Here is a 25,794-nt window from a genome sequence, read left to right as displayed (position 1 = left end):
TTTTATTTGTATCCTCTCCTCCTGCTTTGTGCTCTTTAATCTTGCAACTTACTAAAAATTACTTTTAAATTAGTGTTTTTCTAGTGTATTATCTGTTTACAGATGTTCTGACTTCTTTAAATATGCATACCAATGTTGCTCCTTTGTTGTTCTGTTGCATTTATATTCTTTAATTGTCCAGGAAGGTGTGTGTCTAAGTTAATCTCCGTGGAGAGCTTTCTACTGATACATTAGTATATGGCATATAAAAGGAATACAGAGTCATCACCTTCTGAGGTTATGTACTTTGTGTTGCTGCCATTAGAAATATCAGCTTTGAAATCAGAATTAATTTATAGTGGCTTCCAGAAAACGTGTTTGCTCCCATGAGGAAGACTGTTGTGTACATGATGAATGATGTGCTTTCTTCAGGTTATCACTTTGAAATGTTCAAAATGTTCAAAATTCAAGTTAAATGTCAATTTCAGTGCCTGTTGATAGCACCATAAAGTAGCACGGAGTTGCATTTTCTTCTTAACCTTACTAATGCTGATGACCTCCCATATATCTATCTGATCTAGTGGTAGCTTTTTCAATATAGTCTCTTCTGTTTCCTGTAATAGAATTTGATGGTAAAGAAGTTTATATTATAGGCAAGTAGCATGTATCAATACTGACTTGTTTTCTTTCTAAGTTAAGATTAGGTAACTATCATGTGAGCCAATTTACGGAAAACACTTTCCTTTCTCATTAAAGTGGCAAAGAGTTTCCTTAATGAAGATATTATACAAACAACATGCAAAATACTGTTTGTAATGGTTCTGCTAATTTCACTGAACTATTTTGTCTCGTTTAACTGTAATAAATAAATAAATTCCTGTAAACCACTGTTTCTATCTAGTGGAAAAGGCCACTTTGTGAAAAGTGCTATTGTTTTGATGATAACACTAGGTATTTGACTTTATTGTAATTACTTCATGAAACAAATATTTAAATTAACACTATCTTTGAAGTTGTGTTATTTCTCCAGTTTGGCCTGATATTGGGTATCTTTAAAAAAAAAAAAAAAAGTTTCAATTGAATCAGAATCTCTTTTCTTTTTCTTAATTTCCTTTTTCACCAGATTACTGTTTACAAAAGTCAAATTGGAATCCTTGTGCAGAGGCCCAGATGAAGCACTCCTTACTTGTAAACACATGCTACAGATCTGGAAGTCCTGCTATAATCTCACTAACCCAAGGTAAGATGCTGTAGAATTCTGGAGTGTGAAATTCGTGAATACCTTGCTCAGTAGCATTCAAGGTCAATATTAGTCCTGGTTTTACTTGGTCTGGTATTTTAAATGAACAAACTAATCCTCTGGAAATCTGAGGAAGTGGAACTGCGAAGATACCACTTGATGGATAAGGAGGAACCACTTAGAGTTCTGTGAAGTAAGGTGCATCAAAGCTAATAAACTGGTGAGAACTGATGGCAGATGTTGTGTAACTCTGCCATTGTCCTTGATGTGGCTCAATGTACTGGTATTGTTTTGGTTTTCCTCCTGATCTGGGTTATAGAATCTTTTGTATCTTTTTGTTTAGTGGAGACATTGCTGTAGTAGTAATTTAGTTCAAGGACTTTTGCTGGATAGAGTGAAAGACGGCTAGACATTAATTAAGACTACAGAAATAGTGGAGGTCACATGGATAAATATGACATGCTTGGAAAATCAACATGCTTTTTTTAAAGGAAGGTCTGAAACTATTTAGGTTATGAAGCTAGTTAGGTTCTTCAAAGGACTTAGCAGGTATTTGGATAAGTTGAGTCCTCTTTGGGTTTCCAAAAACACACATATTTTCCTTTGCCACATATGTTTGGATCACCTGTGAAATAAACAGGAAAGCTGCTAATTTAGCTTTTCATATGTCCATGCTGGTACCTGTACAACATGTTTATCAAATACCTGTAGAATTACTCAGTACAAGCAGAATTTCCTGCTATCTTGTTGTTTGAAGGGTTGGTAGTTTCTGGAAAGGAGGTGGTGCAGAAGAGATCTGTACCAGATGGTATCGGATATAGGAGTGTGATGAACATTATCTGTCTAGTTTTTGGTCTCGTTTTGTTTGATGTCAGTTATGTAATAACATGCATCTCTAAGAAGAGTGGGAGAGTTGGAAACTTAGGGCCAGAAAGGGAAAATTAATCCTCTCATTGGGAAGCTAATAAGCAGTTTAGAGCAGAAAAGTTTGGAGGAAGAGCCTGGGAGGTCCCCATCTGAGTCAATCATAGCTCTGTCATAGTGGCTCTGGTGCTGCAGTATGGCAGGAGTTGGACATGACAGGGAGCAAGTAAAGTACATGAGCAACTGGAAAGCTTTGAGCTGACATTTTTTTTTTTTTTTTTTTTTTTTTTCCAATTCCAAGTCACAGAAGCTAGCAGCAAGGACCTGGGAAAGAATTTATCTTCTAACCTACTGGGTGGGATTTTTTTATTTTTATTTTTTTCTGCAGTTGGTTGGGTTTGGGGGAAAGGAACTAGGGAGGGATGTGGAGTGGGGTTAATAACTCGTTATCGGAAGGCTCTGCTGTGCAGAATAGTTAAAATTTCTACGTAAGCTTAATTTCAGTGTGGGTTTGTGTGTACTACACACAACTTTTCACCTTCCATCTTACACATAACAGGGCTCATCATGGCTTGTCATTACTTTGTTGTTGTGCTAAGAGCTACTGTGACACGTTAAGGACACATTAGGCAATGCTTCCTTCAGACATCAGTAGTGATTACAGAAGCTGACACAGCCAAAGAGTAAGATTTTCACAGCAGCATTTGCTAATGATCATGTCTCCATTTTTCTTTGAGAACATCTAAGTGAAAAAATTAACAAGGACTACTTTACATCTGATACGATTTTTACTGCTTTTTTTATCTTGACTCTTAAAGCTTTTCTTGAAGTTCTGGTTTATGATGACAGAAATTAAAATAAAATTGGGGATGGAATGGAAAGAACCATGAATAAGCGCCATGATGGAAGGAGATAGGTTTCATGAATCACACGTTGAGTTATACCAAACCATGCAGATACCAAACTGTAGCTTTTCTTTGGATGGTCCATGTGAAATGTAAGGGCTGAATATTTTCACTTTGTATCATCGTAATCAAAATCTGTCTGACTGGCATAACAATTATCACTCTAACCTGAAACGTGACTGGGAAGTTCTGTTCATACAATTGCACTCAAGATGTAATGAAGAATAATAATGAAGGATTGTTGTGAGTACTCAGATTTTCCAAACTCTATAATTTTAACACACACTTTTTGTTGAAAAGCACTGTTTGACAATAAGTTTTGCACTGAAAACAATTGAGGAATTTTCTCGTCATTCTTTAGGGCAATAAAAAAAAAAGGTTTTTAATCATTTGAAACTTTTTTAGAACGTTGATTTTCAAAGATGTGAATACCCTTCATGCTTATTTGAAACATGTTTTTCTATTCCGATTTAGACTCAAAACTAATTTTGATGCATCATTTTCCCAATGAGATAAGAATTCACTTTTCTGATAAGCTGTTTGATAAATATTTTTTCTTCAAGTTAATCAAATTTTGTGGAGTAAACTTGGTTTGTGTTCTCAATAATCTTTTACTAATGAAATTAAATTATGAATAGCTAGATACACCACCAAATGTAAGTGTTAAATGCAACACTTTGTCTTACCTTTGTTCACCTGATTAAAAAAAAATTTTGTCTTTAGTCAGCTTTTTCTCTTTAATTGTTTAATTTTAAAACAAAAAAAATATTCTGAGGTGCAAGGCTTTGGAAGGTCTATGGAGTGATTACATCAACCATGTTACTATTCAGCTTGCTTCTGTATGTTAGAAAATAGTTCAATTTTTTTCCAGTTCTTAGTTTGCATTAGCAAAACAGAGCAAACCAAGATACCAGTGATGTGCTTAAAAGATACTTATGTTAAGCCTGGCTCTCCTTGTCAGCAACATTTGGCATGTCATTGCTTGTAGATTGAGGAAGTAATTAATACAGAAAATATGCACCAACTGATGTAACAAGTATAGCTGATAGTGTGTGTCTCAGAAAGTCCCCTTCTGTTTCCTGTGGATTTCTATAATGGCATCGTTTTGTAAGGAAATTGGTCTTGCAATAATTTTATGGTAATGCAAAGTTATATTTATATCATTTTAGTAACAGCTGTACAAACAGAGGAAGTCGTTTCACTGGTTTTTGAAGTGCAACTATTAAGAGTTGCTGAAAGGCTTCTTGCCGTTCTCTGGGTTCAAATTTGGAAGGAGGTGATTTGAAAATTAGGGCAACTGTAAAGATTTATTAAATTCCAGTCTTGCAGGTTAGATTAAAGTCTCTCAGACTTTATTTTAAGCTAGGAATTTTGTATATTTTTTTTCTCTGTGGTGGAATATGAGAATCAAACTAAGGTTTTCACTTTGCTAAGTTGGGCTAACAACCTAATTGGTTTAAACTTGAAACGTTGGTGAATTATTTTTATGTATTTTTTTTAAGTATTTATTGATAGTGAATAGTACCAGTTTTATAGTCCTAAAAATGAAGTTACTGTATTAACCATTAATTTTTCAGTCCCTTTCTTCTGTTGAATCTTTAACCATAGCTCTAGGACCAATTAGTTTTCCAGCAAGCATATCATCAAGAAGCCCGAGTGGCAGAAAGTGAGTTACAACTACAGTGGGAATTAAGTGCATTTGTCCCCATGAGAGATCAGGGAAAACCCCTGCAAAGTGCTTAGGCACCTGATCTATTCTAAGTGTTCAAAATGTTCCTACTGCATTATTAGGATCAAATTTGGCATTAGACTGTTAATGTGATTATTAAAAAAAAAAAAAAAACACAACAAACAAAAAAAAATACACCACCCAAAACTCTAGAGATAAAATTGCTGTCTTTTTATGTGGAATGTTTTTATAATATCTTTACATAAAATTAGATGTCTTGAGTTCAATGTTGCTCTTTAGTTTTGGAAAAATGTGGATTTTCAAACTCACATCTGCCATCTCAGGTAACTACAAGAGTTATAAATCTAATTAAAAGTTTGTATACACGTCTTGGTTATATTAATTATGAAAACAGAGTTGCTGAAGTAAATATGGATTTAGGTTTGCTCAGCTTAATTTTGTTTTAGTACAGCTGGCTTAATGTACTGTGAGTGGTTAGCAATGCTTGGTACTAAATTTGTTCATAGCAAGAACCTTTATAGCAAGAACCTTTGTGGGAGGAGGGCAGCATGCAACTTGTATCTCGGTATATAATTTTATATCTTAATAGCTTACAATTTCTATACTTCATTACAGTGATTCTGGACGTGGGAGCAGCCTGTTAGACAGAGCTATTGCTGATAGACGACAGCTTAATACAATTACATTACCAGATTTCAGTGATCCTGAAACAGGTAAGAACGGAATTTGAACAATAAAATTAGTAAAATGGAGTTCCAATAGCTAGATTTTTTTATTAGTTAATTGTTTTATTTTGCAGAATTAAATCATATATCCTGAGAATGTTTTCTTTGTCATATGGAGTGGAAATAGCAATTTTGCAATATAAGATTCCATTATTTATTTATTTATTTATGAAGCACTTGCAGACTATATTCTGTAAATTAAAATATCTGTGGTCTGAATCTTGCTGAGCTTGGCAGTATAGCTTGGTTCTTATGTAAAGGCTAAAAATTACTATGCTTTACTAGTCTATTTTCCAAAGTGCTATGCTTTTCTGTCCTTTAAGTGTTTGCACGTATTTTGTTTTTAAAAAGTATCAGAAAAAATTAAGAAAACTATAATCTCAAAAATGCTCAAGAATTCGTTACTAATTAAATTCGTCAAGTTCTCTAAAACATATTAAAATAGAATTGAATACGTGGGCTGGATTACTATAGACATAGCTTTGAGATTATAAGGAAAATCTATTTATTACAAATCATATATACTGCAAAAATTGTGCTGCACAGGTGTGCTACATAAAAGGTAAGGCATCAATAAATATTTACAATATGTGATTTGTACATGTTAATATATTCTATTATCACAATACAAATTGATATGCCTTAAAGTCATATAGAAAAAAGCAGGTGAGCCATGGGTTCTCTGGAAAACACAGAAAGAATTATTGTGATAACAGTAGTTCCAAAAGCCTTTTGGAGTGTGTTATCTGCATTCTATATATTGACTTTTTTTTTTTCTTTCCTGGGTTTTATCTTAAAACTGTAGCATGCTTTTCCTGACACCCTTCAGATGTCTATTTCTGTTTAATCACATTTGGATAGGAAAAGCTTATGGGGAAGCTCGTCAGCCTATGAATTAGACTACACTGACCCATAAACTAAGATACATGGAAAAGTATAATATATCTTTGTTTACATCAGAATTGTACAGTAGAGAAAAATCCATTTTAGTTACTTAATTTCTGAAAGTTGAAATTGAAGCTAGTGTTCATTCAATTTTGAAATCATATAAGAAGAAAGAGTTCTGTGCTTGGTATCGTGGCAAACAGTTTTGATTACAAAGTTCAGGTCACCTGATTTAAAAGAATTGCAATATGATGTGGGCTGAAATATGGCATAGTTCAGCCTGCTTTGCCCCTATAGTAGAATTTTGAGTTCTTGTGCTCTTGTATTTACAATGTGTAAGATAATACAAAATATTGTAGTAGTCCTTTGTTCTAGTCTAGCTCACTGTTTCATTTGAAGGAGATATCTATATGAAACCTTCAAAATCTAGTTAAATTATTTTTATGCCTTCCAAAAGAGGCGTGTGGGGAGAGTGTTATGGGGCGTGTTGTTTTTTTGTTTGTATGTTTTCCATGGGGACAAAGTTCTTGATCTACTCCTTCAGGGTGTCCTATTTTATATCTGCCATGCTTCAAAGCATAATGAATTGGTGCTTTTTAAAGACTGCGTATTTCTCAAAGCTTTTAAGTAAAGATGAACCTTCATCCAAAACAGTGAGCTCTTCAAGAACTCACCCCAGATTCAAGTCCTGTAGCCAATATCTCACTTGGAAAACAGGATCTTTACAAACCGTCTGTTTTTTTTTGTTTGTTTGTTTTTGTTGTTTTTTTTTTGTTGTTTTTTTGTAGAAGATCCTGTTTGTCCTTGTTTCCTGAATCTTACCTGTGTTGTTATAGCTCATCTCTATTGTCAAAGAGGATGAGATGGGAAATTAAAAGTGTGGGGTCCTTTTTCATTTATTTTTCTTATAAAAATTATGTAGGGTAGGTTGGAGAGGGTCTCTTTTGTTGTTTTGTTCGTTTGTTTGTTTTTGTGGTTTTAATTTTTAATTTTAGTAGAAGAAACCTTCTTGCAGTACAAATACTTGAATTCTGGTAAGGACTGGGGATTTGTTACCTACTGTATCTGTACAGTAGTGTAAATGTAAAAACCCTATATCAAAGTTTTGTCCAAAATTCTTCTTCCAGAAGAGTATATAAAAATACTGCAGAAATTAAAAGGTTATGTTACTGCAAGAACAGAAGTCAAGCTAGGCATAGTGTTTGAGTGAGAAAACTCTAGGTAGACTGTCAAAAAAAAAAAGTGTGCAAAAATGATAGAAGTAATAGATGGTCAAGTTGTTAGACCTTTATTGGCTGAGAGAGCTCATTCTGAGGTTCTGTTTATCCTCAGTCTTAAGAAATCCAAAACAAATTTGGCATTTACAGTATTCTAATGAGGATATAAGAAAAAAAGTATTGGGGAAAATCCTCTTAGGACAGAAATGTTTGCTACCCTTTAGACAGTATAATGCTACCATATGTATGCACTTACGTATGTGTATACACATGCACACGTGAAAACGTTCCACTACCTGAATTGCTTGCCACCTGTGGAAGTGATGAACAACTTTTTGCTGTTTACTCTCTGTTTGATCAATCCGAGTAACAAGAAATGATAGCTAAAATTAAATCTGAAGTCTTATGTACTTGCAAAAAAAAATTAAAGGATTCTAAAATTCAAATAACAGTGATGGGTGTAAATTATATATATTACAAAAATATATTTATTTAGGTATATCAATTTAGCAAAAGTTGAAATTAAAATAAAAAGATCTTAAAAAAAAAAAGCCACAGTGTTTATATATAGCTTTTTCCAATCCAATAAAACTAATCAGAAATGATTAAATGGTGGAAGCTTAAATTTTTGTAATCTTTGGAGTATAAAAAGTATGTATTCTGGAATTACCAGTCTAGCCTTGTAAGAAATCCAATGTCCCAGTCAAGAACTGTGGCAAATCTACTCTGAGCTTGCCTTCGATTTCAGCTGGTTTGCCATGAGTGGCATGTATCCATATTTATATGTATTGCTGAATATGGAGGGGGAAAAAAAAAAAAAGCTTTTATGAAACATTCACTGAAGTAGAATCTCACAGGGAGACAGACTCATTTCTTTTTCAAAGTTAGATACGCATATGCAAATCACTTGAGGCTTCAGTTAACTATTTTGGTTAAGGTAAGTTACACTCAATCTTTTTAAAATCAGATTATTCAATCTATTGTGTAGTGGTTTCAGTCCACTTAGTTTGTCATAGGAAGTAATATTGGTAGCTGAGTTTTAAAATTTGGTCTTTATTTCCTCCTAAATATATTTTACAAACTCATACATTAGAACACAGGGAAAAGTTAATCTTTAATTTGTTTTTGAAACTAGTTTATTACAGAAGAGGAGTACATATGAATGCAGCATATTTTTTACACTGCTTTCAGAAGAAGTGGTATTTATTTTATGTGGAAGCCATTTCCATCTTACTGAATGGGGAAATAAACACTTTGCATTTTTTGGCATCCTTGACTCCATTAAACCCTGTTCTTGGATCTTTTCCTTTCCCACCCCCCCCCCCACACCCTTATCATTCTCTTTCTTTCACTTTTTAGCCTCTGATACTTCCTCATCTTCTCTCTCAAGAACAGAGTCTCCTCTCCAAGTGTTTGTATCTTCTCATCTTCCTCATCCTCATCCTAAATCAGATACCTTTGTCTGGCCCCATGCAGCCTCTCCATACTGTGACCAAGTTCCTGAGCCCTGTTCACCTTCTCGCTGTAAATTGGTTTTCTCTTCCTGATGAGCGTGTTTGTACTGTATTTTTCTGATAATCTTCATAACTGATAAACCGTGTTTAAAACAATTTAAGCTTCAACGGAGTGTCCGTGAAATCTGGCCTTTCAAATGTATTTCATTAAATTCTGAATGGGTTTTAAGAGTTTGTTCAGGATAGACTGTTTTATTGATCCCCAAAGATGTAAAGTTACAGACAGATTTAATATTCTGTACTCATGACTGTTACAGAAAATGATAGGTGTTTTTTAAAAGAGGCTATTGTCCTCTACTGCACTGTTGCGTTTATGGCTGTAATTATTTCCATTGCTGGCATGTTTTGCCTAACAAGACTGTCCTTTCCACAGGATTTCCTTCGTATCTTAGTTTTTAATGATGTAATTTTAGTGTCTAGATCCTTGATTTGAAAGCCTTTTTAGCTAATTGCATACAAAACATTACCTGAAACTTCATATGAGGGAAAAATCACATTAAATATCAATGTATTCTTTAATATGACAGGTAGGATGTATTGAAATGATTCAGAGGTGGTAGAGTAGAGAAAATCAGCATTTTGCTATTCCAGATCAGGAGTCATTCTGTTCATTGAAATGATGCCAGTTTAAACATGCTGTAAAATCAATTTCCATGTTTGAATGCAAACTACATAGTAATGCTGCCAGAATAGTTCAGGTGGCAGGGTAAAATCAAGTTAGTTTTCCAGATACTTCTTTTAAACTCTTTTTATTTGTTAAATTGTCCTTCATTCATAGACTTGTGCGTAGCACTGTATTTATTACTGCATTTACTATAATCCAGTCTTAGGAAATTTGCTGATGGCACTAGGCTTTAACTGGCATTGTGTCAAAGATACTAATTCCTAACAAAATCTAGAGAATAAATCTTTGAGTATTAGCAAAATTCACTCATTAAAGTAGCTTAGATAAGATGGAAGTTTTGAAAACACTAGCTCATATATAAGCCTACAACCGGAAATTCTGGAGAGCACTTCCTTTAGACTTCAGGAAATGTGTCCTACAGAAGTTTAACTAGCTGAAACCTGACTTTCTTCTTGAAGCATTTGAATAGCTAATTAATTGCTATTACCCCTTTGAGTGTTGAGTTGATCTTGCTCAGGCCTACTCTAGAAAGTGTACACACCAGCTAGCATTAAATTGCTTGTTCTTTGCAGGGCTACAAGAGAATAAGACCTCGTTCAAGAATGAAGGCACATGGAAAGAATGTAGAAGTCCAAGCACAGATTCCATTATGTAAAGCCCAGGTCTTCCATTTCAGATAAAAGTTACTGTATCCTCAGGGAAAGCAGCTTCCAACATACACATGAGCAGCAGTGGAACCATGGAAAAAAAAAAACAAAACACCCACACAGATACTGAAGTCCTTTGTACAGTGTAAATAATTTATGAAAGTCAAAGCTCTCTATCTTTGAGTAAGTAGAAGTTTGCCTAGATGCTTATAGTTTTCTGGTATAGTTAATAGGGCTGAAAATCTCATGTTTCCTATCTTAGTTCTTTCTTTTTTTCCGGTGAAAGAACAAAAGACTTTTTGACTTTATTTGACTTGACTTACAATTTCTGTTGAACAGGAGCATGATCTTAGAGGCGTAGCAAAGGCTTTATGAAAATATCTATTGTAAACAGTGATCTCCTTATTTAAAATTTTTACCATTTGGAACCCTCTAAACCTGATTTATGGTTTGAAGATTATCAGAAATCCTCTGGCTTTCTTGGAGTTCTTGTTTATTTATCTATTTTTCTCTTTCTTAGTTTGGATTTTAATTTGTGGTTTGATTTGTTCAAAGGCAATCCATCAGATGCTTACTTTCATGGTTTTTACTCCCCCTTTTCAGTTTGTAAGTAGTATTCACTGTGCAGTTCCATTAATTTCCTAAGGACTTAAATCACCTTTTCCTTTACCACAAAACGTACATGTTTTGTCCATCAGTAGTAGAAGTTTGATAGTGTGTAAAGCAAGGCTGATGCTCTTTGCCCATTCACCCTAAGGTCTGTAATCTTACAAGATCTGAATGCACTCAGCTAACACTTGCATTTAATAATTAAAGAGGCAGTATTCATTTCTAGAGGACTGCAAATAAAGATGTATTAGGAAGGTCTTGTAAAACATAATGGCCAGCTGCCAGTATGTTGTATTATAGGAGATTTTATGCCACTGCTGTTCCTAAGGAGTACGTTGGTCTAGAAGGTAACGTTGCAACTTCTGTCATGAGTCACAATAAACTACTACTTTCACTTGTGGTACAAATTTTACATGTAGAATAAATCTCTTAAGAGTACACTTTAAAATAATGAAATGATGCCAACAAGCTGAATAAAAGAGAATGAAAAATATAGATCAATAAAACTAATTGCTGCTTTAACCAGGATTCAAAACAACATTCTTTCTCTCTAAACAGTTACATTATAAACTTGTGCATTTGGCCTTGAATAGCAAATTTTGAATTTGTTTTTCATTGAAAAGTAAGAAGAGATATAAAACAGCATGTTTGATGGTGACTAAGCACAGAAAATGTTTTTCAGAAAGCGTAGAGAATACTCTAAATGATGTTGGCTATACATGACTACTAAAATCTCCATGCATAACAGTACCAAAAGATAAGATATCTTTCTAATTCTAAATGAAAGGTGTCTCAAACACCTAATAAATTTGATACAAAATAATGTTAATTTTGATGAAATCTGCCAATCTATCATATCAAACGTATCATTTCAGTGATGCATTAGTCCTGCAGAAGGTACTGCCTCTTTCTATCACGTGTTTGCCTTTTTTTTTTTTTTTTTTAGCACAGTTCTCTGTATGTTGCACCACTAATGTTCTTACTGGCAGCTTTGTGTGAACGTAATGTTGAAAGTCATGGGTTGTTTTTTTTCCTCTTCACTCCTGCATGAGCATTGCTTTTAAAGCATTTTTTATTTACGTAAATTATGAAACTGTTTTATAATACACTCTTTTTATGGTATAAAAAGAAATCCTTTTATAGTGTTTTTTTGTCAGTTGATATGAACCTCTTTCATGAAGGATGTCAGTCCATTTTTTTTTAACCCATTTTCAGAAGGAAAATTTGATGCAAATTGATTTTTATTTTTCTCCAAGTGCTGATAAGAGTCCATGTCGCAGTTAGTCCCTGCCCCTAAGGCAACAGTGTTAAGAATTTATTGGGGAATGACCAAGGAAAGGACTAAAAAGTTGTAATGTGCCCTCTATTTACGTGGGGTGACTTATGGTTGCTATTTAAAAGATTGATTTCATGCAGACTTTCTTGTAATATTTATCTTAAGAAAAACCTGAAATTGAACACTTTGTTGTTCACAGAAGTTGAACTGTAGGTATGACTTAGAAAGTAAAGGTTTCTATGTGAGACTACTTCACCTCCTGGTTAAATTGTATTTATATAAGCCTGTTGGTAGTTCTTCTGTTTAGATTATTGAATTGAAGCATTGACATAACCATAGGTTGTTGCAGATACTATGTTACTATGATGAGTAAAAAGTCTGTAAATTCTGGACAGATGTTGTTGTAGGAAACCTTTTTGTTTAGAAACATTCTGTTAGGAAAAAATAAGGCATTGACACACTTTGCAGTGTGCAATGCAATTGTAATTCCAAATCATAGTCAATAGATAATTTAAATAAATGTATGCAAGATTTTGCAAAGACAGTCCCTATTTCATAGTCATCCCGCTTAGTATAAACAAGCCTTAAGACAAAACCAAATAAATGAAACTGAGTAGCCAGGATTGATTTTGGTGATCTGTCTACTTTTTCCAGACCTCATCCTTTTCCATCCCAAAAGAAACACTCTTTTTTGCCTTGGTATTCTGAAGGAATTTTTTCTATAGTGTCACACTATAGTAGCAGGTCTAGAAATTCTCCAGGAAGAGCAAGAATATTTATATAGCATCTGAGGTAAGGTAAAGTTGCAAACAAGGAATTCCTATTGCTCTATTGAGCATTTAAAGGAAAATACATCCAAATGAATTGTAGCAATTGTAGTGAAGATGTGTTTGTGATTGTCTCAGGGCTACTGAACGCAGACTAAAATAAGCAAAATACAGGTAAGAGTGGGAAGAGAGAGCAGGTCTTATGACAAAACCACCAGGGAGCCAGCATATAAATAGTTGGCTGTATAAGGGCTGTGAGGCCTCAAGCAAAATTTAAGATTCACTCTACCCTTACCAACCACTATGCTTTTTAACTACTTATCATTGAAATTCGTATAAATTACACAATTACAATGTGATTATAAAGATCTCAATCTGAGGACCCTGGGCTTAGAACAGGGTTAAGTAGAATGTGGAGAGAGGTCAGAAGAAGCTTTTAGCACACAAGAGACTTCTTTAAATGATCTACTTGTGTACAAAAATAAAGCTTACTCACCGTGTTTTAACACAAAGTGCCAGAAATAGTCAGGTGGCGGCTAATTGTGTCAAAGATAAAGAAGCATTCAGGAGTTTATGGGTTAGAGCTATCAGTATGAGTGCAACGTACCTGAAAGATTCCCAAATGAATTCGGTACTGTAAAGAAGACTGTTGCTATTTTATTAATAAATAAATAAATAATAGTAAAGATGCAAAACTGTGATAAAAGATGCAGCGGTAGTGCTGATTAGACATGCAAGGCTCTACTGGAGGTCATCCATTCTCCTTTTGGAAACCCTGTAGTCATGTGTCTGATCACTCGTAACAGCCACTGCAAGAAGGGTTTTTAAAGAAACAAAAGAAAAGGCCCACAAATGTTGGTGCTCTTGTGCTGTTCAACATCCTTAAGTTTTACGTGCTTTTAAATAAGACTGAAGTGTGAAGGATCTCAGTGGCTGGAATTTCCAAATACCTCTGGGAAATATTACACCAAGTTTCGTTGTATTATGCTTAAAATTTGGTCTTCAAACTTAAACCCAAAGAAACTACTTACTTGGGATGTTGTTTAGAAGCGGACTAAATTTAGGTGATATATTGAATAATCTGCAGTCGGAGTTTCAAAAACAGTTAAGTTACTTGGCTTGTGTTGAATTTTAGATTAAGGTTCATGATGAATTTGCAGTACACTTTTATATCAGCTATATTAATGTCATGAAAGATGAGGTAAATATTTTTTAGTAGCTTGGTTGAAATAGAGACACTTGAAGACTAATACTTTGTTGTATATACATGTATTTTTTCTTTGGAGAACTAATTGCTGAAATACCTTAAGGAATACTTTTTTCCCAAGGGAAATATAAGAAATTTTAATCATAGAATGGTTTGGGTTGGAAGGGACCGTAAAGACCCCCTGGGTCCAACCCCCCTGCCATGGGCAGGGACACCTCCCACCAGACCAAGCTGCCCAAAGCCCCATCCAACCTGGCCTTGAACACCTCCAGGGATGGGGCATCCACAGCTTCTCTGGGCAACCTGTGCCAGTGCCTCACCACCCTCACGTAAAGAATTTCCTCCTTATCTAAACCTACCCTCTTTTAGTTTAAAGCCATAACCCCTTGTCCTAATAAACCATTTTAATAATAGTATTTTGTGAAATACATCTTCTAGAAATATATATAGTTTAATTAAAACACTATTTTTTATTCTGCCAGAAGGTCCCAGATAGGAGTTGATTACAATAGTAACTCAGTATCCACCCTGTTTTAACTTGAGTGTAGGTGGTAATACTTTCATGGCACTGCTGCTCATAGAAATTTTATCACACTAGTTCTTATGTATAGAAATTGATGTACAACAAGTTCTAATGATATATTACCACGTACATTTTATGGTTAAGTACTGGAGACATAAAATCTAGCAGCGCAATTTCTGTATGAAATAACTTGCGGCCTAGTTAGCAGCCAGAGTCCATGCTTTAAATTATAGAAAATAGTCCTTTTTTAATTCTAAATTGAATAGTTGCTTTTCAGAAGGAAGGGATTAGTGTGTCAGTGAATTGCACCTTTTCCATATAATTTCTGCTGGAGAGCTGAGGAGGGTCCTTTGCTGTTATTTGCACTGGAAGTGTAACAAGTGACAGGTCGCAGTGATGTGCATTTACAGGAAGGGAGGTCAGACAAGGTTACTGGTGACTAGAGCTTATTTGCGATACCTTTTGCTTATAGTTTTCTTCAAATATGCTCCACATGCTTCTTGCTTAGACTTCCGTTTTACTTTGGAAGTCTTAAAGATAAGATAAGATACACAGAAACCTGAGTGAACGTTCAGCTCTGATACAGGCTGGAGTGTATGCTCTCTCATCAACCAGTAGAGGAAAGCAAACTCCACAGCCAGAGGCTGTTTCAGAACTTCAAGGCAATTCCTTGTTCAAAATTACGTAAGAAACGCTGATGACAATGTCCTGTGCTGCTTTTCCCTTGTTTCTGTCAGTTCAGCGAAACGTGCTGCACGCTTTCAGACAAACTTCCTCTTCCCACTGGTCTGTGTAGTAGGAATTCCTTCTATGTTTCTAATCTGCTGATTTATCTTGTCACACTTAAGAACGCATGTTTCATGTGGGAAACCCCTTCTCATTAGAAATCTTAGAAAACCTGTGATACTGAGAATGAAGGTTTTATTTATTGTTTAACTGTTAATGATGAGCTTGTGGGATATGGTTCAACCTATACAGGATTCAATACTTTCTTCTAAGGTACCTGTCATTGTTGATCATTACAGTATGGAGCTGGGCTTAGGAGACATCTGATCCGATATGGAATATTTTACTTCCAGTATTTATTAATTGGACATGGTCAGAATGAGATTTTGTAATTTGTAATTATAAAACAAGGAGTACATTGAACCTTAGATGACAAAGAGTGTCTATTAAAATATGCATGGTCTTGATTTAAAAAAATAAATCAAGACTAAAGACACTTTGAGTAACCTGAATATGCAAAGTACATTTGTCATTAGGTATTCTCTTGTCATAGAAGCTTTTTCACATCTGGTGGTTTGAAAAAGGTAGTATTTGCTAGTGATATTCTAATCTCACTCATAAATGCTTTATATGAAGAGAATTATTCAAGGAAACTTTGGGATTCTTCTTCATGCAATAGATTTTTTGCCACAAGGCATTTTAATTCAGCCTTCTTGATTAGCTAAGGTTTACATTCAATGCAGTTTAACTGTGTATTTGTGATGGGATCGTGTTGTATATTTTAGCTCTCTTTTTTTAAAATGCTATTATTAGTCTTAAAATAGTCATCTAATTGCACTCTATGGAAAGACATAGTAATTACTAACATCAAAGTGCATGCAGCAAACTGAAGATTACAGTGTACGACAGCATCACAAACCTTTTTTTGGATCATACATTTGCCATAAGAGATGTTGAGTTTAACAGAGAGTATTCATAGCAGCAACCCAAAAAATGTGTCATGTACAGTTACCAGTGTTCAGTGTAGTTTCAGTATAGTGTCTTTCAGACCAGTATAAAAGTTTCTGTAACAGGAAAAATTAATCTGACATTTTAAAAAAAAACTCCAAAACGGTATGTTTAAATTAAATCTAGAGGAGTTTTAGGTAAAACTTGTTAAGAAAAAGGCTTATGATTAATTGTTTTATGCAGTAAGTATGTCCTTTATTCTTTTTCTGATTAGTATTTTTTTTAATTACTTGTACAGGTTCAGTCCATGCGACATCAATAGCAGCTTCTAGAGTAGAGCAAGCACTGTCTGAAGTTGCTTCATCTCTGCAAAGCAGTGCCCCTAAACAAGGTCCCCTACATCCTTGGATGACTCTAGCTCAAATATGGCTTCATGCAGGTACTGTGAAAGTAAAATATTTCTTGTTCTCTGCCATCCCTTTTATTGCTAGCTTACAGACTTGCAAAAATCTGGTTTAGATTTCAGAAGCTGTTATCACTTATCTGAAGATAAACTCAAAATTTATCATTTTGCTTCATTTTTTAAAAAAATAATCTTGTCTTAATCTAGGAAATGACGATGTGAATTGTCTGCTATTTCATTCTCTCTAACAGGATTGTATTTTCTTGTCAGAAGATCAAACTTAATTATTATGAAAGCCATTATTCATATTAAGAACATATTGCATACATTCTTAAGAAATATTTACTTTTTTTTTTCCTTCTTTTTAAAATGTTGACAACAAATCTTAATCACCAAATGAATGTAAGTTCTTAATAATGATGTAGAATGTATGATAGCTTGCTTAACAAAGAGTATTGGTGAATTTCTCCCATAACTTTGAGATAGGGGTATGTGTTCAAAATGCACTCTTTTTACGTAAGAATGGGAACACATGTTTCTGTCGTGGTCTTCCTGTATTTCTATTACATATAAAATTTGTGTTGTGGAAAAACAATAGCTAAAGCTACTCCTGTTGTTTGGTAATACCCATTTGACTGGTAAAGGTACATGTTCGAAACAGTACTGTACACACAGTGTGCATGATTCATTCCTTCTTATTGAAAACTGTTTTTTTGTGAGTGCCCCTTGGAGAAAGGCTGTTTGAAAACCAAAGCAAATTTGTGGTAAAGAAAGAAACATAGTGGGCCCAAAGTCTCATCTCATCAATTTAGTCTCTGAAGTACCTTGAATTTCTTGGTATTTGAAAATTTAGTACCTTCATTCCATTGGGTGGAAGATGATGTTTGTAAGGATTTTCAGTAGTGTTGCTGGAACTAGAAAAGCTTTATCATTGAAAATAATTAACTCTGCATGTGACAGGACAAAATAAAAAAGGTGGTGATGAGCTGTTTAGCTCTCTTCCTCCTAGCTTCATTGATGTGAAAGACCCAGGATCATTTTTCTAAATGTGGAGTGATCTTGAGTGGATTTAGTAATTGTTATGCTGCTTCCAGCCTCAAGCTAAACACTAAGCCAGTATCACAAGTGGCGGTCCTACAAAATCTTAATCAGAAAATGATGATCCACTGTATTTTTACAGTTGCAAATGTATCCTGTGAAATAATACTTGCATTGGAAAGGTGTTATTTAGAAATCAATCAGCAATTGTTCTGCTTTGGTCTGCTCTCAGGCTTGAGCGATTTTCAGTGACATATCTATTTTTTCATTATACTCAGCCAGTATTGTATAGACACGATCAATTTGCGTTTATTCTATGTGGTAACCTTGTGTAAAATTTATCCAAGATACATTTCATGTAGTGTATGTGTTACAGAGCTGTCATTTGGAAAGAGCTGTATCTTATTTTCGCAAAGTGTTGGAGTTCAAATTACCAAGGAATTACTGTTACTAGGAAATCCTGGTGTTTATAATCCACATTCAGAGCTGTATTTCTTAGCATTTTAATTTACCTGTTTTGCATTAACAGTTCTGTTGTGTGAAGGCCATTACAGAGCAATGGCTCTCAGATATTAATTAATGTTTCAGAGGGGGGAAAAACAACAGGATATGGGAAAGAACAATGATAGTGATTGATAACTGATCTCATTTGGGGGCGGGAAGTTTCTTCCACAACAACAGAGGCAGAACGAAGCAAGGCTCACCAAGGCATGGTGCAGTCACCTGCCTTGCAACATGGTATCACTGGCTGTAAATATTTATAAACCATCATGGATGGCCATCTACAGTAACTCCTAGCATCTGCAATGCTGTAATTTCTCATCTTTCTGTGAGGGCTTATTTTGTCCATGCAAGTGGCTGCTACTGTTTCCTCCACAAAGGAGTGGTCTGGACACTCTTCACTGAGTCCTTTGTAGACCACAACTTGCATCCACCTTGGTCTTCCGCTGCTGCAGTCTGCTGCACACTCCACTTTGCTCTCATAACAATTTCTGTGTGAGCATGGTCTGCAGGCAATATTCTTGTCCCACCTGGAGGAAGCACGGGTGGGAATTGGGAGAGGAGTGGGGTGGAGAGCAAACTATAAAATGTTAAAGATTCAGGGGAAGAACATGACGTATAAAGAGTGCCCTGACGCTTTGTGTAATGGGGAGCAATGAAAGAAATACAACAAGAGATGAAAGACAGCTGCTGTCAATCTTCAGAGAAAGTACAGCAATGTGAAGCTTACTTCCTCTCCTTTTTTGTATGTTTCTGTTCTTGATGCTTTGGGCAGGTAACTTGTGCTGCATTTAAGTGTTCAGGTATCCTGCTCTAGCTGTTCAGCTACCTGTCCTGCTACAGGAAACGCCCTGAGCCTTGAAAAAGTGTTTTTGTTTTTTTTTTTTTTTTCCCCTGTAGCAATATTCAGAATTAACATTTACTCTAAGAAACATGATACAAAACAGATATAAAGGTATCTTCATCAATACATATGAGATACTCGCATAAAAAACAGTCATGAAATTACTTAACACGTAACTTGCAGCACATGTTCTTTAAATAAAAATGAAGACTTACCATTGGGAAATTGCTTCCTTTTTGAGACTCATGCCACATTAACTGTTTGACTCCCTGTATGGTTGTGCAGTGTTTTACTACTTAGCGGGGGAAAAAAATGCATATCTTTAATGTGCTTTAAACATTAAAATACAAAAATTGAGAATGTTAGATTATAGACACATGGAAAAGTTATGAGAATAAACTCTAATACATGCTAAATTTAGTGGAATTTATTTACCAAAATTAATACATACCATGTGAGAAGGATAGAAAATATTTTTTCTTTATTCATATACACTGTCATTGCAGGTATCATTAGAGTAAATGAGTGTGGCATTCAGTCTAAAGAATTTGATTTTTCAGACCGTAATTTTAATTTTTTATCTTGTTTATTAATGAACTCTTCCAGCCTTTTATTTCTGGGCATAAAATGTAAAGATGGGAAGTCAGGTTTATTTTAAATACAGAAAATCAACAACAAAAACTCTTTTGTAATTAGTACATCCCCCAGTGCCGCTATTAAAAAACAAATCCATCCCTAAATGATCAGTGGCTGTGACTGTCACTTGACACATACCTCAAAACTGGATTCAGTATTGCTGTGTAGCTTGACTGAAAAGTGGATTGATTTGACAATAAAATACAAGCACAAGCATGGAAGGGTTTGAGCTGGGGCATTCTCTGAGTGGAGACACTGAGAAGTGCACACCAGCCTTGGCACTTGGTTTCTCATCAAAGTGATGCCCCTCTCTGAAATTTTCCAACAGTCATCTGGCATTTGTCAGTGTTCTACAACTACTTTCCATGAATTTGCCATGTTGGAATTGAACTTTTTTTTTCCTGAGTTTGAAGTAATTTATATTTTAATCAAATTTACTTTTGCTCTAAAGCAATACTTTTTTTAAGGCACGTCATTTGCCTTGTATATATCAGATGAAATTATCTCAGAATGAACAGCTCTTCTCCAATATCAGAAATTTCCTGAATTAACTCTTATGCTTACCGTCCAGCCAGAAGTTCCACTTTCTATTAAATCTTTAATAGTTTTCCAAACTTCTCTAGAATTAAGATTTTGTCTAGAAAAACTGTGCTGTATGTAGCATAATTTCAAGTACCTTTATACAGAAAAGGATTAATTATTTAATTACCTTTTAGGAAGGACCATTAATAACTGTCAAGTTACTCTGCTACAGTTAATAAGCAAAATCTAATATTTATTACAGTGCAAAGCAAGTGTACCTTTATAAATAGCATTGTAACCTCTATTGGCTACTGTTAAAAACCCAAATTGCTACCATACTTGCATCCCCTCAAGGAATACAGAATTTCAACTGTGGTCTGTTAAGTTAGTCAAACTGTGCATATTTTTCAGTCTAGAATTACTGTGGTAGCAGATAAAAAATACTTGAGTAAGTGATTAATTTCTGCATGTTATTTGCTGATTTTTATAGCTTTTAGTTAATACCTTTTACAGACTGATTTAGTAGGTAGGTCTTTGTGTATGCATCATGATATGCTTCTGCTTCCTTATACCTAGCTTACAGTTGAAAGCATGAACCACACATCTCATAAATGTACTAACCTCTCAGGATGGTGTTGAATAGGTGGTGGTTTTTTTTTTTTTTTTGCTGTTTTTTTTTTTTCCTGTCTTCAATCAGTGACAAGCTGGATAAATGATACTTTTCCTGACTGTGTTTTAAACAACTTTGGAATGTCTATTTTAAAATGTTTCAAGTCTGATGATGCTGGAGAAGAAACAATAAAAGGAGAGCTCAAATGGCTAGCACTAAAATAATATAGTGTCTTTTATTCTCTCCAAAATGTTGTTTCTCTCACAGTAATACTGACCATGTAGGTTTCAGAAAAGCACTCAAAAACGAAGTACCTAAAGCTTTCCCAAAATATTTTAGGGGTTAAAGCAAACAAAAACAAAAAGAAAAACAAAAAACTCACCAAACTCTCAGTACAACTCACATTTTCTTCTACATGCCTGGCTCTAAAGCTCTGGCTAAAACTTCCTTTTTTGAGTCTACCAACAGTAGAAAAGTAGAATTACAGAAATACTTAATTTCTTCCAAATTTAGGTTTTGATTTCAAAACTTTATACCTTTACTATCTTCCAGGCTTGCTATTCTTCAGTTATATAGTGCCATCTCTGACTAGGTGAGGTTATTCTGTTGCTGGATCTGCAATTTTATGTGTTAGTTCTTCAGAATGGGTGAGATTTCTCTTTCAAAAACCATTTTATTAGCTTGCTTGCAAAAATATACTGCATTAATGTATATGTCCTCATGAACATACTATTTATGCTAGGTAGAATGTGTTCTGTGAAGTCACTGAGTCATCCAAGCAGCAAAAAAAGAATGCTCTTCTGGTAAAAATGTCTCTTCTCCCATCAGTAGGATCAGGTCTCAAAAGAAAAAAAAAAAAAAAAAGAAGGGGGTTATGGGTTATGATTATGAATATTAAATAATACCAAGGTGTATGTAATATATATATACACCAATAATAGCAAGAAATGTAATATAAATTTATCATCTGTAGGTTAAGATTTATGTACTCTGCTGTACTGAAGTTGGCTGGTTATGGATACTATCAAGTCCGCTTGATATGGTTATCTCATAAGAAGACTCTTTTAAAGGCACTCAAACATTGATCCCAGTCAGAGTTTAGGTGCAATTCAAAATCCACTGCTCTAGTGTGAGATCCTGATCTCAGAGCCTTTAAAGCGAGGTGGGTGCCCTGTGCTCAATAATGAGAGAAGCATGACCTGAAGAGGGGTAGGTTGCTTTGCTCTTCTGATGAAGCATTTTGATTTAAACCTTAATGTTTAAGACTTCTTTTTGTGCAGTGTGATCCAATAGAATGCAATTATACAATCTGAGGCTCAATTTTTCTGGGATCAACACTAAGGTAAAAGAAATGTACACCTCAACCCAGAAACAACAGTATCCTTTTTCTTGCATTTGATCTCTTTACTCCTCTCCTCCCCCTCCTTTAGCAAGAGATTATCTTAATTCAGCAGGGTAGTGAAACATGCAGTGTTGAAGAGTGCTGTAAGAGTTGCTTGAAGGCAAATACTTTTTCTATTGTTAGTTGTTAATTACTTACTGAATTAACCTTTTTTTTTTCCTTTCCTATAGTCAATGTGATTTAGACAATTTTCAGGCTACCCAATGCTTTCATGAGAACTGATTATACCTTTTTTTTAAAGCTACAAAATCAAATGTTCTTAGATAGCTTCTGGAGGATGTCTTAGAAAAAAACAAAACAAAACTTGGATGTATGAACCAAGTTCTGTCAAATCAGAGTGTTGAATAAGCATTTCACATGTTCTGCTAACTTAACTAGGAAACGTTTCTCATCAGCTGCATTGTATTTCTTTAAAAAGGATTTTGCTTTGAAATAGGAAACTTTGAACCAGACTTGACATGTAATGATTGGTAATTGGAGGAATTGCTACTTCTTGCTGACTGATGTATAGAAGCAGAAAAGCCTGTAATTAGTTCCATGCTCTTACCTACTGTAAGGATCTCTGCTGCTTTGTGTTGGGCTTGCTGTTCTTAAATAGCGCTGGAATACTCGTGTTTAAAAATAAGACAAAAAATCCAAGACTCTGGTTAAAAATAACCAGAGAGTTTAAAAAAAACTATAAAGAGTTTTCTGGTGTTTAAAGCAGCCATTTAAAACAATTTATGCGATAGTTTCTCCTAAGCTGCAAAATTTCTTGAGGAAAATGACCTTTGCCTGGAATGAAACAATATGCACACATAGAAAGCTTGTTAAAATATCTGGTCGTGGTACGATGTTGCAGGAATCATTCATTGGTCTTCACTCTTTCCTTCCACAGCTGAAGTGTACATAGGGATTGGGAAGCCTGCTGAGGCCACAGCGTGTACCCAGGAAGCAGCTAATCTCTTTCCGATGTCACACTATGTTCTCTACATGAGAGGTCAGGTGGCTGAACTTCGTGGAAATATTGATGAAGCCAAACGCTGGTATGAAGAGGCCTTATCTATTAGTCCTACACATGTGAAAAGCATGCAGAGGCTGGTAAGTCAAAAGTTCATGTTAATAAATTATTTTGTTGCAATTTGTGGTACTGGATTCTGCAATCTTAAAGAACTTGTATGGCTGCTCCATAGCTTATGAGTTTTCGATCTCTTTTGGATCCATTTTCTTATTAGCGAGGTAGATTTAAAAGCAATCTTTTGTGGCTTTTTACTCTCTTCTTTGCCTGTTGGGCATGAAAAGGATCTGGAGGCAATACATATTTCAGTCCTAACAGAGACTTCAGGAAAAGAAGTTATTCGCATCTGCCTAATACTCAGAGCCATTGGGAAATGAAGGTGGATCGTGGCAGGAGAAGAGTTAGATACCATAGTCTAGATGAAAGACCAGTCATTCTAGTAACTAATTCCTGACTAAAAGTGGAATTCTCCACATTGATTAACTACATGTTAATACCTATTAATTAATGCTACGTGATTTCTTCGATTTTTGGAAGATAGATAATCAGTTTTGCCCTCAAAGAAATGTGTAGCTCTAATAACGAAGGTGCCTTTCCCAGTAAACAAATGTATACATATATTTATATAATTATACACACAGATATATTTTATATATATTGTCCTTACTACACTTGGAAAATTTATCTCTTTCTCAATCTAGTATCCTTTTCTCTAGGATAGAGCAAAGTAGAACAGCAGCAGTCAGCTTCTTCTCCCAACCTTTTTGTTTAGTAGGATAAGCTGGTTTCTGCCTAGGTGCTTATGAATTATTCAGAGAAATTTCTTGTGCATCCCTGAGGGGAACATATGAGACAAAAGATCAGACAGGAAGACAGCACAAGAAAAGTTTTTTGTTTCACCTTTTCAGCATTTCAAGATATTTGAGCCTACTGACAAATGCTGAAAGGTTAATTTTTCTGAAGAAAGCTGGCAGTCAACCAGCGCAGTTCAGTGAAAATGAAGGCTTATGTTTTTCTGGATTTCTTTTGCTCCTCCTCCCTTTAATAAATAGTCTGTAAACACCCAGTGCTCTTCAGAATAACTGAGAAATTAGTTAATATGAGAGTCCTGAGAGATGAAAAATACTATGTTTCCAGTCTGGATTCCCAGTTTATGACCTTTTCAGTTTGAGATGGCTGCATGGAAAATCTATTGGAAGAAATGGCTGGAGGATGGAGGAAATCTATTAATTTCATTGGATTGGCCAGTCCTTTTTAAGCATTCTCGTAATTTAAAATTTTGCTCTTAAGAATCTTTCTCAGTTTCTCTAGAATTTTTTCCATGTTAAGATATTATTTTAAATATACGCTGAGAGATTTATGCTGCTTAAATACAAACATTGGAGATAAACACTATTAAAAATACTAGTCAGTGTAATTTGATAAAGGGAAAAGTACAGGAATTTGTATTCATCTCATCTTTTGACAATTGCAAAAATATTTTGAGAAGGACATTTACAGCGTTTATTTTGCTTGCGAGTATAGATGAGTACCTGTACATCTCAACACTTTGTTTTTGGCTGTATACTTATTTATAATAAAAAGATGTAATCTTAGTGGCAGGCAAGCTATAGCAGCAGTGCTATGGAGGTACCAGACTCTAAAATAACAGCTGAAACTTTAACTTAGAATTCTGAATACAACTATTATAAGATGACCATCAGTTTAGAAATCATAGTTCTGTGAAAAAAAATGCGCATTTATATGATTAATTAGGTATTTTAAAATGATTTGATATGGCTTTCTAGTAATGCTTAAAAAGCAAAACAAAATGCTACTGTTTCAGCATGCTGCTTACTTTAGAGCTTAGGTTAATTTAATAAGCTTTGTTGAGTTTATTTTGTTGTTGTTTTTTGTTGTTTGGTCTGTCTCTTTTTTTTGGCAAATATCAAACATAAGTCACAATAACTTTATTTATAAAATTCAACGAGAAGGAAGTAAGATGTAAGGATGACACAGAAGTTCTACCTTGTAGTATACATATCCTTCCCTATGTCTTCAAGTCAAATACTGGAAATAGCGAAACTTGAAATGAGTTTTTAAGTTTTTTTTTCTTTTAATTTCAATTTTAGAATGAGTAACATTTGACACTCAGTCCAATTTGAAGTTAAAATTTCCTGGTGTTAATGTGGATCTTTGATTTGAGATACTATGTGTAGTTGCACAGAGAAGAACAATAATAGCTTATTGCTAATAGGTAGGTATGATTTCTCCTTTTGTAATTTCCTTTTAAAGATGATACATCACTCTGCTAAGAAGGCTGATGATTTAACATCCAAAGATTATTTTAAATTTTGAATCTTTACTATCTTTCAGTACAACTTTTTTTGACTGAAACTCTGTTTAGTACTTATTCCTGACCATAGTCTACTGAAAAAGCTCCGCCATAAAGTGCTGGAAGGATGTTTTAATTGATATAATCTCATTTGTGGAATATAGCAATTTTCCTACAGCA

General features: G+C 34.6%; 1 protein-coding gene across 5 annotated transcripts in view; it reads left to right on the top strand.

Moving 5' to 3' along the window:
* Positions 1–25,794, top strand: part of TTC7B (tetratricopeptide repeat domain 7B) — a 138,572-nt gene that overhangs the window by 86,332 nt on the left and 26,446 nt on the right. For 4 of the 5 annotated variants that reach the window (XM_035539890.1, XM_050711100.1, XM_050711099.1 and 1 more), the window contains 4 exons: positions 1,103–1,219; positions 5,294–5,391; positions 16,646–16,786; positions 23,181–23,383. In XM_035539890.1, coding sequence (XP_035395783.1) covers positions 1,103–1,219; positions 5,294–5,391; positions 16,646–16,786; positions 23,181–23,383 — 559 coding nt within the window. The remainder of the gene's footprint in view (positions 1–1,102; positions 1,220–5,293; positions 5,392–16,645; positions 16,787–23,180; positions 23,384–25,794) is intronic. The other variant, XM_050711101.1, reaches the window with a different exon arrangement.

Source organism: Cygnus atratus, chromosome 5 (genome assembly GCF_013377495.2).
Source record: "Cygnus atratus isolate AKBS03 ecotype Queensland, Australia chromosome 5, CAtr_DNAZoo_HiC_assembly, whole genome shotgun sequence".
NCBI lineage: Eukaryota > Metazoa > Chordata > Aves > Anseriformes > Anatidae > Cygnus > Cygnus atratus.
This window is presented reverse-complemented; position numbering and strand designations above follow the sequence as displayed.